Source organism: Saccostrea echinata, unplaced genomic scaffold (assembly GCF_033153115.1).
Source record: "Saccostrea echinata isolate AGI-Se365-2 ecotype Australia unplaced genomic scaffold, CSIRO_AGI_Sech_v1 ptg000056l, whole genome shotgun sequence".
Lineage (NCBI taxonomy): Eukaryota > Metazoa > Mollusca > Bivalvia > Ostreida > Ostreidae > Saccostrea > Saccostrea echinata.
This window is the reverse complement of record NW_026889805.1, coordinates 9,764,538-9,783,729: the sequence shown is the minus strand read 5'-3', so window position 1 is coordinate 9,783,729 and position 19,192 is coordinate 9,764,538. Positions and strand designations below refer to the sequence as shown.

The 19,192-nt window shown below is 32.4% G+C and overlaps 1 protein-coding gene across 4 annotated transcripts in view; it reads right to left on the bottom strand.

Moving 5' to 3' along the window:
* Positions 1-16,436, bottom strand: part of LOC133173704 (mitogen-activated protein kinase kinase kinase 2-like) — a 29,211-nt gene extending 12,775 nt beyond the window's left edge. The window contains exons 1-6 of one of the 4 annotated variants that reach the window (XM_061308716.1): positions 16,408-16,436; positions 7,552-7,635; positions 5,420-5,529; positions 4,999-5,054; positions 4,501-4,606; positions 3,294-3,473 (exon numbers count right to left, since the gene is read on the bottom strand). In XM_061308716.1, coding sequence (XP_061164700.1) covers positions 3,294-3,473; positions 4,501-4,606; positions 4,999-5,054; positions 5,420-5,529; positions 7,552-7,555 — 456 coding nt within the window. In that variant the 5' untranslated portion in view covers positions 7,556-7,635; positions 16,408-16,436. The other 3 variants (XM_061308714.1, XM_061308715.1, XM_061308717.1) reach the window with 3 other exon arrangements.
* Positions 16,437-19,192: the final 2,756 nt, after the last annotated feature.

The window sequence follows — 19,192 nt, the reverse complement described above, 5'->3', positions numbered from 1 at the left end:
CAGAGTATATATAGAGTTGATGAGCTCAATCTCAGCTACTATAGGTATGTGCTTATTAACAGTCAATTTGGACAGCTGTAAGATACATTGCCAAATTGCTTCAGCCTCCATGTCACTGAAATTTTGAACATTTAGAATGGTGGACAAGGAAATGTTTGAATGATATTTCCTTGTTATTAATAAGATGTGGAGCACTTCCCCTTTTTCTAGGCATTTATTACTTTCTGTGAATTTGTTTAAAAAATTCACATATAGAAGTTCCATGGGAAAATAACACCTGTATATTTTCTACACTATTATACTTCTATCATTTGAAAGGTAAACACAATTTATATGTCAAATCAAAGTCCACAATTTTTATGTAAATACAACTGCCCAGTACCATACCTTCCTGAATTTGAAAACACTAAATATATTATCAATTCTTTCCCTACTGCCAGGAAAATTTATTTGAAAAAAAAAAACAACTGCTGCTAGTAGTGTTCAACAGCTCAAAATAACTTCCTACTCATGCATATTTATCACAAAATATTAGTGGTCATACAACAATTGCTCATTTCTATTCAGTATTACGAGGGCATTAATAAATAATTAACCTGGATCTGGTATTGACGTGTGTTATGCTTTTCTCTGTTGTGCTTTACATCATAAACAAAGAATGGTATGGGGAAATACGTACAGCGCAATAATATACTGTCCTAGTCTGACCACCAATCCTCGCGTGTCAGCTCATAACAAACATGCAGTTGTTCAGACCAAGTGTCAACAGCCTTGGAATTTCTTATTTATTTTACCTTACTCAAGATAGTATTAATCTAGCCTTATCATAATTTAAAATTCTTCTCATGTGTGAAAATAATTGTCCTTATTATTATAACATTTAAATTTTTTTTTATTTGAAAAGATTACCCAGATACGTAAAATCACTTTCACTCTTTTTTGGCTTGTGTATAAATTTGACTGATTTAATTTTAGATTAATCATGTCAGTAGTTATATCTAGTGTATCCTCTTAATCTGTCCACATCCTCAAAGTACATTCTACAACAGGCTACTTGTAAAAGTTCAGGTAGCGGTACTGGAAATTTAAATGTAATACGATCTTGTCTTCCTTTTATTGATTAAGTATTCTTGATTCCATGCTCTCTTTTATGAATGTCCTCAGGTTTCAACAGGTGATTTCAGTTATTTTGGAATAAATGCACTGCTACCATAACCAAAATATCTCAAATGCACTCTAGTTTTATAAAAAAAAAAAAAAAAAAAATAAGGTCATTGCCTATTAATAACAACAACCACTGATGGCTGGATACCAAAGAAGGTGGAAAATGACATTTAATAGAGTGGCCACAATTAAAGGTCCCAGCTATAAATAGGTCAAAAGAAGATCCTTACATTAAGCACTTACAACTTGGATTCTCCAAGATGAGAGATAGATTTTTTTTATCAGTCTATAATTAATGATTTGTTACATAATACTTGGAAGTTAACACAATCACTGGCTTATTTAATTATGAACATGTCAATCAATTGCCACATAAAATGTATAGGAAGGAATGAGTTATTAAATATTGACTTATGAGCATGGGTCATTAGATGTTGTTGGTATCATTATCTCTTATCACAGTAACATATCACCATCCTGGGTGATAAGGTGTTAACAGTGACCCTTATCTCTACCAAGATTATAACTTGTCACCAAAATGGGCAATAAGGTGCTAACAGTAGCCCATATCACTATCAAAATAACTTGTCATCAAAATGGGCAATAACAGTAGCCCATATCAGGATCAAGATATAGGCAATATATAAAGATGCTTACATCACCCTTATCTCTTCCAAGATAAATTATTATCGTGTGCAGGTAGTATAAACTTCAGTCAACAGGTGTAAAATGAAGCACACTACCACAGCAGTCCCCAACATCCACCCATATACCAAGTTATTCTCTAATGTGATCTGTTCATTATAGAGCGTTAATTGTAAATCTATACAGCACAGATCAAGCTCAGCTTTGACACTGTGTTTTATCGTCTGAGTCAGCCTGGTGTTTTACAGACAAGCTTTATGTGGAGATAATTGGAGTAATGCAGTGTAGGATAAGCAGCTATAAATCCTCTGTCCACTGACTGTTACTTGTGTCTTCTCTACAGACAATGATAATGATGCTACATTGATGTCCATGTTTGACATTAGACTTTCTATTTCTGTCTTGTTTGTTTCTCTTTTCCAACTTCCTTCTTCTCCTAGTAAGACATTACTCTGCCAAAATAGTCTGTTTTTTCCTGAATGTTTGCTAAATTTGGTCATAGGTTAATCAAAATAAACAGTGGCTTCAAATGTTCCTTCTTGAAGTTCAAGTAGATGAAATGTTTCCTAGTTGTGTTTGTTCTTATGGTCTAAGTGTGTCTTGTAATTTCCTTAGAATCCAAATATTTTTCTTATAATTTAGAAAAATTGTAAAATGACCTTGTTAACTTCGAGGAAGCATCATTACATATTGATATTATACAAGTAATCCATATTCAAGTGTTCCATGTTACATGTTTTGGAAAACTTCAGTATCAAACTCTTTGAAATAAGCAGTATACTAAATTCAGAAACAGAGAAAATTGTATTGATTCCTTACATCAAAACATCGAGTCACCAAGGTAACATGTAAATATGATAATGTGTACTCAGCTCAAAGGTTAAATCAGGCTTCAATCAGTTCATGTGTAAAATCATTCTATACCTGATAACATACTGAATTACTACCATCAGATGGGAAACTAAGACAAAATCCAAGGCACAAACTGGGGGAAATTCATGTGACCTTGACATTTTATTTTGGAAAGTATACATTATATATTGCTTATAAAATTATTTGCCAAGAACAAAAAGACAAACACTGCTCACTTAATTATGACAGCCTTCTACACAACTTGAAAATTAAAATAGAATCAATGTACTAAATAAAACCTTTTTTGAGAGTTCAACCAATGTCTCTAGTTGCTAAGAATGCTCAGAATAATATGCATCTAACACTTATAGATTTTAAAAGGGCACTGCACCTTTTTTTGCTTTTGAAAAAGCAGTATATTTTAATGAGGACCAATAAAGGGCATACTTTCCTACACATTAAACTTCTTTGTTGTAACATCATAAAAATGCTCTTTAACTATTTAATCTTCTAGCATTATCACACTTGCCAGAAATCTTTCCTGTGTTAGTGTTAAACGGGATTCTGATCATATGTGTAAAGTATGTCATATTTTTCCTTACTGTAAAATTTCCCTTTTAGGGACCCCTCACCTGAGATCTAATGGAAGAGTAACCAGTGTCTATGGAGGGAGCTCCTGAACGCCGGACTTGACCATGACCTTGACCAATAGGAGCGGTCAAGATTAAACGAAGACTTGTTGATCTCTCATTTTTATCCACTAAAGCAATGGCCATGTCAAGGTCATTTTGATTACAAACTGGAGTTTTTATCTGTAATAGAAAATAATTCAATTAAAAAAAATACCAGACGATTAATGTCTTCATATACATGTATAATTAGGTTCATTATCATATCCAAATTGAATTTGTGTCTGGTACATATTTGGATTCTTTACAGGTGTACTAACACATCTATTATACATATATTTACATGCATACCACATTCTGATAAATGAGACTCAAGTATGAAAATGTATGCAATTAAAGGTACATGTTTGTGACTTGTACCTATACACTGATGTTCATAAAAGTGCAACCATGTACAAATGTACTATAATTCACACAGGTTTTTAAAGTTATGTCTTCAATATTCATACTGTCATGACACTAAAATACTTAAAATATTGAAAATATCTACCTAATGTAGAGGCTCACATTATCATGTATCAGTGAAAACCTCTTCAGACATATGTTATACACAGAAAGATATAAAATTTAACCACAATACTATCAAATATGACCATCAAAATTTCCCAATACATTCAAAATCAGGGTCAACACATATTAATATCATACAGAAAAGAAGTAGCAAAACTGTGTCAGCTATGTAACCAATGAGATCCCCCGTGACTGCAGCTGATGACGGCAAACAATAATCTCTACCATATACGAAACCACTCACCCAAAACAACTTCAAATTACTTGTATTTTAAAGCATTATAAATCAATTTTTTTTAAATGCATTTGAATGTTTTATTAGCTTTTTTCACTAACTTGCATCCTTTACATGAATACTTTGATCATATTTTAAAAGCAATTTTTGAAATATCTTTTATTTTGTATTTCTCTCTCTCCAAAATCAGCTCAAGCATTTTGAAGTTTGATGAGAATTTTTACAAGATGTATCTATACCCTCTCTGTACTTAATTTATTTGATCTGATAAAAAACCCTTATGTTGTACATCATAATTTCCTGGGCAATTGACTGCTTTTAAAACACTTTGATGTAAGCAGTTTTACTTTAAAGATTCCCACAGCTATAATTAGAAACCAGTTGTGTTAATGCAGAATAACCTACCTCTCCATTTGACTGTGTGAAGACTATGTTCATATCAAATCCATACATCTCCCGAATCTTGGCACAAACGTCATCATATACAACAGGACGGGGCAACGTAACAACACTGAAGTATAAAACCAACAAAATGTCAATTTATTCCATATAATGCAATATTTCAGTGTGCACGTTATTTTAATGTTCTTTCATGTAAAATATAATTTCATTGGATGAGAAACTTTTGAAGAAGACATACATTTACCCTATATGATACAATTCATAGGTGATACTTTAAAACAAAGCATACATGTAATAGCAATAGTTCAAAATGGGTAAATTGTTGCCCCCCTCCAAAACCTTTAGCACTTTAAGCTTTCACTTCAATTGCCAAAGGTTTTCTGGGGGGGGGGGGGGATATTGGGTGATGTTTTCTAGAGTTTTGTCACATGAAGTATTCATATAACATTAATAAACTGCCACTGATAAATCTTTATTTGGCTTCTATGCTAATAGACTCACCGTTTCTCTCCCATGTAATCCAGCTTTATTTTCTGTCTATGACTACTGTGGTTTTTCTGAAAAGATTTTTTTTTTAAATCTTATAGAATTACAGAATTTGCTGGCATGTATAATGAATTACTGTAGACAAACTAGATAAAATATTTACAGAATAAAACTTTACGTCACATATCTATAAAATATAACATTTTCCCTTAATTAAAATCAAACAGAAATTTGCATATTATAAGTCATTCCTGAGTCATTTGTTTTAAAAAATGAAAAGTTTCCACCTGTTTCCTCTTACAAGAACCTGTGTAGCAACTAACTGAGCCTGTAATACCCCCTCCCCCAGTTCCCCTTACCCGTACGTTAGTGATGGCACTTTTGGCTGCTATTTTGCTACCCTGTTTTAAACCCCTTTCCAGCTGATTTCTCTTACCTGTAAGTTAGCAATGGCACTTTGGGCTGCTATTTTGCTACCCTGTTTTAAACCCCTTTCCAGCTGAGACTGGATGGAGCCCATCACAGCCTCTAAAGATGGCTGACCATCTGAAAGAACAAAATGGAATGCTGTAACAATTCATATTATTTATCACTCATTAGTGTAGTCTTATTAATCTATGTTACAAATGACTTTATCTGACTTGAACTTTCTATCTCTTGATGTGAGGTCCCCATTCCTGTTCTTTCCTTATAATTTATACTGGGTACTTTAGATTTCCCAGTTTCCCATTATGTGTCATCCCACATGTTTTTCTCTCAATAACTTAAAGTACCCCGGCGGTTCATAGGAGGTTGATACTGTGGCTGAAGAAGTGTTGAGTTATCTTGATAATTAATTAATGAATTTTAAACATTCAGTGGTGGACATAAATTTATGGGTCTCTTCACAGCATGAAAACAATGAAAATTAAAACGCCACTAAAACTGGTGACTTTATTACACAGTTTTATAACTTAATTGATTTTTGAGGTGTGTTTTTTTTTGTTACTGGCACAAACCATAAAAATTTACTTAAAGCATGATTTATCAAATCAATTGAATAAGTGAACAAAAATATGTCGTGTTTTCCTGTCCCAAACGTACCATTATTAATTATTATGCTTCCTGTCAGTTTGTCTCTATATAATCAATACCCAACTATTTTCGCATAGTGTTCTAAGGATTTATATAGCGTAAGCATACTATGCCGAAATAGTGCACGGCTGTCTTTTCTAGAGAAAATGTATTTAGCACCCACGCTGGGGATCGAACTCACGATCTCGAGAACGTCAGTCCAACGCGTTAACGATTACGCCACAAACACCGCTACTTTAGGGAATGTATTTTCAAGTATATAAACGTAGTTTTTATACATTTGTCACAAAACAAGAAATAAATGAATATAATTTCTATAAGACTGATATTATTGATTAGGATCTTAAAGAAAAATTCTCTAACAAATAATCGAATTTTTTAGTAACCAAAATTGCAACGTAACATGAACTGGTTCTTCGGAGTCAATAAAACGCTTTTTGATATAACGCTTGATCAAAGAATGTTCAAGAAAATTTTCATTTAGATTTAACGTCTGCAAACAGGTTTGGGATTGAGAATTTAATTAAATTGTCGTATACAAACAACAGTCAGCATAATAATTATAATAGTGTTATTATTTGGATGTACTATGCCGAAATAGTAGTCAGGGTTTGACACATAGTGCACTCGCCTCCGGCTCGTGCACCATGTGTCAAACCCTGACTACTATTTCGGCATAGTACATCCAAATAATAACACTATTATATAACTATTGTACTGTGGTTTTCTGGTAACAATGTATTCATTCATTTTTTAAGTAAGAAACATTAATGTTTTTCTTTGAATTACTATTCTCAGAAACTCAGAAAATTATTCCTTAAATAGTCTTAATAAACATGGAAAACATTTAAAAATGCAGATGGAAAAAATTATTAGTCTCGCACATGAAGAATGATGAACATATAAATAAAATGTAAATTTCTGGATCTTTCGATCTCTCAAAAGTTTTTAATTCAAACTTGCCTCTTTATCAAATAACTGGATTTGACAATTTGTCCAATAACTGAAACTTTTTCTTATACAATTGTTTAGATCATGACTCTTAGTTCTCATAGTGCTGAGGATACATTACCTCCTTTTTTTAAATTTTATTTTATCTTTGTGATATACAACTTTATTTTCTCTGACTGTATATATATATATATATATATATATATATATATATATATATATATATATATATATATATATATATATATATGGGAACTTTTTTTTTACTCTGCCTTAAATCCTTTAATAGAAGGTAAAATATTTCTAATCCCTGTTTAAAACTGTGTATCACGGCTGAATAATGATTCAATGTCTCTTGTGTTCACTATCATTCAAATATCAGTACTATCAACAAAATGCACCATGTCTGCATAGTATGCATAATTTCTTACCTACAAAATACTACATACTTTGTAGAATACTGATACACTTAGTCATAAGATATAGAAAATCTAGACTATCTGCATTGTTGCAGTCCCATGTCAGAAAAAAGACTGTACTTACCCATTTTGGGTTCTGTTATCTAAAGCTATTCATGGAGGAAACTTGTCATTATAACCAATCTGTAAAATCTTCATTTTTCTGTTTCTGTAAAAAAAAAAAAAGATGTTTACAATTAATTATTTGACAAGCAGAAGAAATATACATAAAACCAGCAATATTAAGATGATATAACAAACTAGCACAAAATCAACCTGCCAAATTAGTAGTGTGCTACATGTGTAGTTTCCATTAAAAATCTTGCTGTTCTGTATGCTGGCTATATCATTTATGGTTTTGAGAATTTGAGATTCTGATAAATATTGCACAAATCCCTGATACAATTGTCGGGTATTAGCATCCTGAAACAGGAGATCAATTGAATGACTTAAATACTTCCCCAACAGACTCAATCATACTATTAATTATAAAACATATTATACCTGCAGCTATTTAGTCCAAATAGCTTTTGATAATAAAAACATAAAAATAGATATCAACTCCTATTGTAACACATATATGACACAATTTCTGCACACTTTGTGGTGAGTCATCATTTCCTGTATAAACTGTGTTATGTTAACTATTACCTATTACATTTACTATTACATATTACAACAACAAATATTTTCAAATGTTACATATGAAGTTTGTAAACTAATCACATTATACCTCAAAATACATTCTCTGTTTATAAACAATGATTTAATATAAAAATGACACACCTTAAAGTTTTCCACAAAAATAAAAAGCCAGGGCAAAATATTTCTATAAATTGGAAGTTTTGTGATTTTTAAACAAATGTACCAGGAATTTTAGCAACAGTAATTAAATTAAATCATTCTAAATGTATATCTGTTTGATTACATACTTCTCTCAAACCATACAATAGTACATGAAGTACAATGCACATGGACATATTTACATATATAGATCTATATACAAAATACAAGGTCAAGTAAGGAAGTGTACTACAGTAAAACTCATTTAGTATAAACACAGATATATAGCAAATTTATGGATATAGCTAAGTTTTTAAGATCCCTGGCAAATGCTTATAAAATTTAATGGATATAATGAACACTGATATAATGAATTTACAAATATTAAAAACTGACTTTGTGTCTCATAGAGGTTACAAATAGTGACATTTAACAATACATCTTCTACAACAAATTTATTAAGATATATTATTTTAAGATATTGAACTGATATTGTTACATTTTAACTCACAAGTATTTATATTTTAAGTTCAATTCATCAGAAAACTTCAATACTTTTAGGTAAATTTTGTTGTATTTAATACTTTCTTGAACATATTTGGTAGTTATACTTGAAGGACAAATTATATTTAAGGAATCACTGTCTAGTTAGTAGAGTATGCCAGGGCATCAACGATGCCCTGGAAACGTGGGATAATTTGCCCAAAGGGTGAAGCCCTTTATGCATAAATTATCCCACGTTTCCAACTATCGTTGATGTCCCTGGCATACTCTACTAACTAGAGAGTGATTCCTTATATTTCCATTTCATTGTAAAATAAAATTGTAAATTTAGATCATGTCAATTTCAATAGACCCCGCCCACTGACGTCAAACACAAAGACAACCGCACAAGAATTACATGCATATTAGGCCTGCTTAGCTCCTGACCTTTCGCTTGGCGAAATTTGCATTCCGGTAGAATGATCAAGAAATCAACTCAACTAATTTTCAAAGAGTTATCACAGAGAAAACAAACAGAAATGGACATGTATATATGTACAGTTTGTGTAAAATCAGTAAGATCAAAATTGTTTTTAGCAATTTGAAATACACGTGTCAGTTACTTTCACATCATTGTAGCAGACTAACAGGACAGACTTTTATCTTTGGTTGTCTAATCCTTATTAGGTTTACGATATGTACAGCATACATCCTCCAGAGGTCAATGTTCCCCTTTCTTATATGCAAACCAATTACCATTTACTTAGTAAAATGTGATCTAGGGTTATGTTTACCTCTTTGATTTATCTAAAACATTCAGAAAAATGGGCAAACATTCTCAAGTTGTTTTTCATCAAAATGAATCTTTCTTTGATACAGGTGCTTGCATACAACAGCTGTATGCCTGGTTACGAGGCAGATGCTTCTGGCACTAAGGCCAGCCTTCATCTGCCACCAGCTCACCAAAATATCAAAACTAAGATTCATTTAGGATTTTTAAAAGATATTTCACACATGCAATTAAGTTCTCAAAATACTTAAGCCTGTGTAACAATGGAGAACCCTGCACCCACTCAGGTTTTAAGAGAAAATTAAATAGATGCCATACTTAATTTGTTTAAAAACCTTCAATGTATTTGTTCATTTGGAAGTGTGCTTGTGAGTTCACAAACTTAACTTCTACATGCACCTTCTGTACAACATCATATCAATATTTAAGATATGAAGTTATAGCACACCGTCCAAAATGAGTGTCAGATATGTATATCAAGCCATCCGCTCTGCACACAGAGGGAACTCAACATATTTGTTGAACTTTTTTTAACTTTGAAAAGAGGCAGATCTCACCATTCAGGAATCCCAAAATGAAAACCTAGCTTACTTTATCAACTCGGACAATTTTCTAGGCTTGATAACTAGATTACTTCTTTAGAATAATCAGACAATATTCTAAAGACTTTAATGTCTGATTTCACCACATTTAAACCATATTACATAACTTCTATATGAAAAAAGTTATTAAACCTGCAATATTCTATGGCCCCTATTTCAAATAGCCAAACATAATAGAATGCTAGGAATTAAAGATTTCTAATAGGATTCTCTCCACAAGTCCATCTATATAGGAAACAAAAGGACGTCTAAAGAACCCGATCTAAAAGGAGGTCACCTGTATTCCCTCTGAAAACGTTACACAAACTGATACACAACTGACAAAACGTCCCAATCCTGATATTGGTGATTAGTGCACTGAACGACTTCTTAATTTTAAAGAAACTGATATAGACTAAAAAATGCATTCACAATTGATTGGAAAAAGACTCCAATTCTGAAAATATGTGTAAACAGTTTACAAATTTGACATTTAAATTGATATAGTTTCTTCTTTGTTGTGATGGTGTCTGTGTATTGAACATAAAACCAGGCTAATGAAAGGGTTAGAAGACAATGCAATAATACAAACATTCTACTGGTTCAGTGAGTTCATAATCGGAACGTTTCACTGAAATAAAATACAGAACACGAGAATTAATCCATCTGTCATTAAATCATGGTCAAATGAAAAATAAATCTTAAAATGCATGACAATATATTGGTAAAAGTTTGATGCAGCTTACTACAAGGGCAGATTTATTCTCAGCAACCATTTTCAAGTTTATACTTCCTAAACTGTACCTAGCATTTTTTTTATCAGGTATTTTAGTGCTGAATGTAAATATTCTTATAAATATCCACCTTACGACCACACCATCATGTTTTCTTATCTAACTAATCTTTGTGATTTCTTCCTACCCAATTGCAAGTGTAACTGGATTAATCAAGCAAATATCTATCACTGATATATCATCCATATATAAACCAAAACTTGTGTGGACATACATCATATAACATATAAGTAACACAACAAATGCTGGGGTCAAAGGAACTGGATCGATTGTTTATTTGGAGGGGGGGGGGGGATTCTTAGGTTAACAGAGAGTCTCACAATCTGTGGTATGAATTATTCTCAAGAACAAAATCTTGTTGCATTAAATGTTTCACAAATTACAAAATTAATGATATTGTACCAAGATGTGAGAATTCAACTTGCACATAGCTTTAATGGATTTTTGGTGCAATTGTGTTTAAAATATTCAGATAATCCTTTGCATCAAACATGATAAAAAGTATCCTGCAAGTCTGCTTAAATACTGATAACACTTTGTAGTTTTTTAACTTCAGATAAATGTCAAGGACAATCAAAAATTGGCTGAGCTACTTATTCAGGTCTGCCCCGATATATCAACAGTAAATAAAAATTAAGATGTATACGACTATGTCCTGAACTTGGTTTTATTTTTTATGATTTTCCTAAAAAGAAGAGACAGAAGCTGTCGTTTCTGTCAGACTCCTATGTAAACTGCCTTCATATCCTAATTATCACAAGTTCAATGGCTTCTGGCTAGCCATCTGTATGCAGTTTATAATCTTAATACAGGCATAAAAAATGTACCAAATTCACCACTAGCCCTGGGCAGACAGAAGAGAGCTCCTCTATTGCACACCATATTACAGTATATAAGATCTCTTTGTTTACCTCACCAGTACTAACACACAGAAATGACTCATGTAGAACAACCAGAGAGACAAGAAAACCAATTAATTCCTGTCACACATGTAAATAACAACATGATTAATTATATACATCAACAAACATCAACACAATCTTGTCAGATTCAATTTTAATAAAATTCAAGTAGCTTATTTAATTGACTTAAACATCTATATATGTCACTGATGACTCATTATGTAGGTACTCCAAGTTCAGCATTCAACTTGCAGACTGCCTTGATGCAGTCAAAGTCTCAATGAGGCTTTATAAAGTGTCAATTCTCAATCAAGTGTAATCAAGTTCCAGACTTTTAAAACTAACAAAAAACTTTGAATTCCTGCTTCCTGTGTGTTTGCACTCATGACTTAATGATATGCAAAATTAAATGATTTCAAAACTTCCTCTCATATGACACAGCAAAAAGCAAATCTCCACTTTTTTTTTTACATTTTTTCTATCACACAGTTTTAAAGATTTGCTAAATGCTGAGGTCACTAGTGAGTATCGTAGCAAAACTAATCCTAACAATTTTGGCACCAAAAAAAAAAAAAAAAAGTGGTACTGTAAGCACTAGGCTCACAAAATGATAACCCTGCTCCCATACGAGTCAGGCCAACTTTAAAATAATGTTTGTTTGGCCTCTCCAGAGTCAGGATAAAAAAAAATCAGATAGGTACATTATATTTTATTTCAACACCAAAGCTGAATTTTCAAAATCTATTTTCCGGAGAAAAAAAAAATGTTTCCTGGAGGTTAAAAAAAGTTTTGAGTCAGGCCATTTTTAGCCAGTTATTCGGGAGAGGGCAACCAAATAATTTTTTAAAGATGGACTTATGGAAAAGTCCATGTTTTAATTGCTTTGGGAAATCCTGAATAAGTGTCGGATTGAAACGCAAAATAGGAGATGCACAATGGCATTATGCAATAAAGATTCTGTGAAAGTCTCAATAAATTTTATTCAGTGGTATAGGCCAAAAGTGTATTTGGGTTGCGGATAAGGGATGGTTATACTTAAGTGTAACATATGTAAAGACTGACACCCTCATCACTACATAGCCCCATTTTTTTTTAATTGGGGGGAAAATGAAGAAAAAACATTACCAGTATATCACTTTGTTCATAGCAGTTAAAAAGACTTAAAATCTAATAAAAGTTAAACTGCCTTAATTTACTATTTTTATCCTTTTTCAAACATAAAAAATAAAGTGATGGTGATATAAATTTCAAATTTGTTTTTATCTTCTGGGTTTTCTTTTTCTTCCTATACTTTTTTGCAGGTAAATTAACATACAAAATAATACTGAAATAAAGTAATCTGGTTTAATTTATTTCAAATTTAACACACACAAAAAAGAGATAAAAATCTGCTTGACGGAAATGAACAGTTCAAAAGTTTCAAGTGGTTGCATGTAAGTGTATTATGTTTATTTTTTTTTTTTAAATTTTCACTTGAACATTTCCTTGCAATAATTTTTTTATTAGGTCTAAAAACTGGTGAAAACACTTACAAATAAATCAAACAGAAAAATGAAAGTATAATTACTGGCCAAATAAAATGCTTCAAACATAAATGACGGGTCACTTCAGCAAAGGACTTTAAACTTGATGTACCAGGTATTTGTGTATTTATTTTTACTATGTTGACATGATATCATGTTAACCCCATACTTTTACTGACAAAGTGATCTAACATCTTTCAAAATATAAATCACAGAGTCATATGGCAGATTTTAACAAATACAGCTGCTCCATTTTTTTTAGAATAAGAATAATAGATAACACAATCAAGACAAAATTTCCTCCTTAATTTTCATCGTCGCAAGCCACGGGTTTTGTGTCCATTCTATTTCCGTTTGTGGAAATAGAATGGACACAAAACCCGTGGCTTGCGACGATGCTTAATTTTCTACAATTACAATAATATTTCTGCGTTGTAATTTGTCATACAACTAGTTTGAATATCCATACACAACATTTTAAGAGAGATGCATGATAATTTCTTGACTGAAATACAAATTATGAAGAAATCATCATTCCGCTTACCTAATACTTCTGTTGTCATTTAAAAAAGAAAGGAATACTTCTAGAACTCGCAAATTACATCACACGACCACCCCCGCAAAATGCCACCAACAGCACAAATCTAACAGGATTGACACTATAAAACAATTCAACTTAAAATACTAGTACCAGTATAATGGCTATTAAAACCCTATAACGGTATGGCAACATGGAAACACTGAGATGTTATTTACATGTGCTCCTTTTCTCCTCCTGTTTTCGTCTTGACTCCTGCATACTTTATATGGTCACCCTATATTTTTGGAGAAGACAAACCCTTCCTAAGATGTATGTCCTGTCTATGGTCCTCCGAATGAAAACGCGTGGGAGGACCCTACTATTAACAGTAAATCTCTGTACCATGTCACACTATTTACTACCATATCTACCTGTTGGCACAATCTTTAACATTTATGCGTGACTTCGATGTTTTTACTGACAGAATGCTTCAAATTCCTAGTTATCTAAAAAATATTCATTTCCTAAAGCTAATCACACATATGCAAAACATTACATGGAGGATAACATATAAAGCATGCACCCCCACCTCACCTTTCTTACAACTGTTTGTTACATTTATACTGACTATTCTAATAAACAGAAGCTGAACATTCTAGAACACTGTAACAATAAAAAAAAATTCTTTATAGCTTTAAAAAAGGTATACATAACAAACAAAGAAACTCTGTATACCTCTTCACATTTGTAAGGTAAGTGCAACATAAATGTCACTCACTAACAATGATTATCCAGGTTAAAATGAAAAAGAACTAAGTCACCTCTGAAAATTTAATTAAGACCATTCTGAGTTCTCTCTAACTAGCATTAAAAAATTACATTTATTGCAAAATATATGCAAAGTTGCTGTACACCCAAGTGTCACCAATACGATTTGTTTTTACACATTTTTAGCTAGCTTTGTTTTAAATACAATTAACACATTTTAAAACTTCCTCATTTTGACCCCCAAAGCAGAATAATGCTGATTACACTCAAAAACAAATTCAATTACTTTTTTAAAAAATGAATTCACTATCAAGTTTTCCTGCAGAGAATGAACTTTTACATTTAATGCAGATGACCATGCATGTATAAAAATAAAATGACTTACACAATTCACTTACATGTGTTGATATAAATTTCGTATTTACCACTTTCAAATTAATATTGGTCAGATCATATATTGTCCAAAGACAAGGTTTTACTATGTACAAACACCAACTGTGACATAGTCTTAATTATGATTTTATAGTCCAAACTATGAAAACTAAACATGCAATTATGCATTAAGATTAATCGTTGATTTCTTTTTTAACCTGCCTAATGTGACTCAAAGTTCTCTGTAATTGATTAACACATTATTTTATTTTTGTGAAATGGGTAGTTTCCAGGGTTGAATACACAGACTCTCCATTATCAGGTTTGCAATTATTTTCAAAACAAAGCCTCAGTATAATCATGATAATGCATACTTCCAACTACCATGATTTCTACACTGTTGTAATGAACTGATCAACTTCATTGTCACTTACAAAAAATATTAACCAAATATATAAATTTCTAATTGAAGTATGAATTTCATTCAACAAATTATCTATACCTCATGTGAGTTTTTCAGTTATCTATTCCATTTGACATGATAATAAACTATATAAATTTGAATAAAAACATGGTAGAGACAAATAGTACACATTGGTGGCTTTTGAATTCTTTGTCACATTAGCATAGTTGTCATTAAGACCCAGGGCCAACCCCCATTATTCTGGTATCCCCCTCTACCCCCTGTTCAGGAAGGAACCTCAAACCCCCTTTTACTTTTCTAAAGTCCCCTGCTACATGAATTCTTAGGGACAACCCTGCATTAGGTGTCAAAATTGAATTTCATTGACATCTTAACCATATTCTTCCCCTAACTGAGAGGACCGTTTTACATCACTCTATAATCATCATCTGGACACGTGTGTACACCAAAACACAACACACGCACAAAAATCATACAGCCATGTATATACTGTCTACCTATAATGACTAATAAAATCCATAGTCTCTTAGTTTCTTTTAAATTCGACGAGAAATTCTTCAATACAAGTTTCTTCATTTTGGTATATGGTAAATACTGTATCAATGTGTACAGCCACAGACTGACCCAGATTCTTCGTTCATAGATGCCCTACTTTCCGTCTTCCAATCATAACGATACTACTTGTTCTCGATAACTATTTATACATGTGTTAACACCTCATGAATTTATTCCCTAGTAATCAAACATTTTGTTGTACGACTGAACACAGAGTTAACAACCACATGACAGTTTACTTAAGTGCATAAAAAGTTCGAAAACTTCAGAAAGGGGAATTCAATATCGCCTGATGTCAGTTTTAAGGAACAAACACCAAACTAACACTAGACAACAATTAACTACACTACTATCAACAGTAAATAACTACTTGTCACTTCCTAAATAATGATTAATCGTTTTAGTTTCTATACATATCGAAAAAAAACATAGTCTGCATGCATTACCTTCATTCTTAGGATCCTGTGTCAGCCATGTTTGATGACGTCATATCAGGTAATCCCGAGTAGTGTGTATTGAAAAGAATGCTTGTCGACAGGTGTCGCCTTTGTGTAAATTTCCCGTACTTTTTAAATTCAAGGTAGCTCCCTTCATTTCATACTTTCTGAGATTCATATTGTCCTATGGAATTAAGTAGTGTGTCTCTAATTAAAAGATGCATAATTTGTAAATTCTACTTTCCTGTTTTTAAATATGCGAAGTTCGGACTTGATTACACTTCATTCAATATATCTATTTGCTATCATCCTGTCCCGTGATTGACCCCCCCCCCCCCAATTTTAATTATTATTTTCATAATTATTATTATTATATATATTTTTAAAATTTCATTTATTTATTCTATTTTATTTTATTATTTATTTATTTATTTATTTATTTATTGCATTCAATATCTATGATTCCAAACGCTGTTATTCTATCTGTCACACACTATCTTCTTCCTCAAACTCCTTAAAATACATTTTCAGCAGCAGCCAATTCATCATTATATAAAGCTTCCGGATTTTTTATTTTTATCCTGGGATCCAACTGGGGGGGGGGGGGGGGGTCGAAAAACGATTTCTACAAAAGCTTGGATTCCAGAAGTAAAACATTCACCGTCTCTTGGAGAAGAGTGCTTGTTTGATGCCCTCTCGGGAACATTTTCAATATTATTTCAATCGGATTCTTAACTTTCCATCTACTCAGTTTTCAGTTTTATATTTTAATTCTTCTATTTCGAATCACTAACTTCACATATTAACATATACTGAAGATAGAAGGTTATTCTGCATAATAAGTGTTTCTATCTAGTGGATCAGATATTTCTGTGCATAAAGTCTATTTAATCAGTATATCAGAACAAGCATTACTGAAAACAAGAGGCCCATGGGCCTTGACGATCACCTGAGTATCATGAGTTTCTCGGGCTCTGACCACTTTAGCCCCACTTGGAACTGGGATTCTAGATTCGTCCGACAAAACTTTTACAGTTTGGTGAGGACCCTCCTATCAAGCCAATTAAGGTCCGGAGTCCCAAATCGCTCTCTCCAAAATGGAAGAGGATCGGTTATTTTAGCCCTGGTTTGCGACGATGAGTGAGGACTCTCTTATTAATATCATATTCATGCAGCTAAAGAAGATAAGGTACATACTGGAACATTACTTTTTTAATCTTTATAGAGGGCTATAGCCGCTCATATTCATACAGAAATATTGCCTGCTAGAAGTCCGTGGATAAATAAAGAGGATTTTCAAAGATGTAATGTGCTTTCAATGTACGAGTATGACCACTTAGTCTCATTCTGAGCCTTAACCATGGACCAGGGGCGATGAATTTTAAGTTGAGGGCTAATTGTTTATTATAATCATGCATTTTTTTCCCCAAAGAGATGCCTATGAGTAAAGGAAATTTTCAAATTTAGTGTAATGTATTTTCAAAACATGACCACCCTAGCTCCATGCTGGAGCCTGCATAAACCATGTACCCGAGGGTCGTGAATTTCACGATTCTTGTAGAGGGCTAAATATTTATCATAATGAAAAATGGTCTGCTTGCTTAATGTCCAGTTAGTAGATATGACGATTTTGAAATATGTCTTGTAAATGTATTTTCAGTATATCACAAACTAATCACCACTCTAGAGCCTGAACCATGCATGGGCACAGGAACCATGGATTTCACATTTTTTTAAGTTGAGCATTCTATAAGGCAAATAATTTGCCCATTAGATGTTCTTTTAAAAAGTAGAGGATTTTCAAAGACATATTTTCAATTTATACACCAGCCCCACCCTTAGGTCTGAACCCTGACCCAGGAGAAATGAATTTCACAATTCTGGTGAAGGGCTCGTTCACAGGCACCTAACATTATTTATCAATAAAAAATATACCTCCTGCCTAAATAATTATTTTGGTAGGGGTATATATTTTTTATTAAAAGAATAAAGAATTAAAATAAATAACGTCAGGTGCCTGTGGACTCGTTGTTCATTGTAATCATGCCAACAATTTAAAGGCTAGTGACAAATAGTTTGATTTTATAGGGCTTTCAACAATGTCGTTTCAACTTCATTAATTCTATTGTTGTAATAAAACCTTGTTTGCAAGTATAACTGGGTCGTCTTTTTAACTAACATGTTAACAATTAGGTCGTTGTGTAATACCAAGTATGACTACGGATTGATCAGGTAAAGCAGAGAAATAACAGAGGGCTCAAGACGAGTACCGGTATGAGGTCGACAGGGCATGCCTGCTTCTCTTAGGCACCTGATCCCACCTCTGATGTTTCCAGGAATCCGTGTTTTTGCCCTGATCACGATTTGTATTGTTTACAGGATTTAAAAAAGTTTTAATTTTAAACAGGATTTATGAGATTAAACACTGTTCGTTGTGTTCACTTTTTTTTTCCATTAAACTTCTCGATGTCCAAGGGTTAATAAAATTTTCGAAGATTTATTTATTTTTGGCAGTTTTTAGCCCAATCTCTTTAGCACCAGGAGTACAACAATTTGAAATCTAACATTTAACTTTCTCTCATCCTAAAAATGCTTCATACCAAATTTGAAGGCAATTGGTCTTGTAAACCAATAGCAATATATAGGTCACTCGAGTGACTCAGGTGACCTAAAAAGACTTTGTACAGCATTATAGATCAATAAAGCAAACAAATATCATTTAGGTATTTATTTCCAAATATTTTTATTATTGATGCAATCAGTGGCTTATAGAGATTTGAGTAACTTCGAGCAT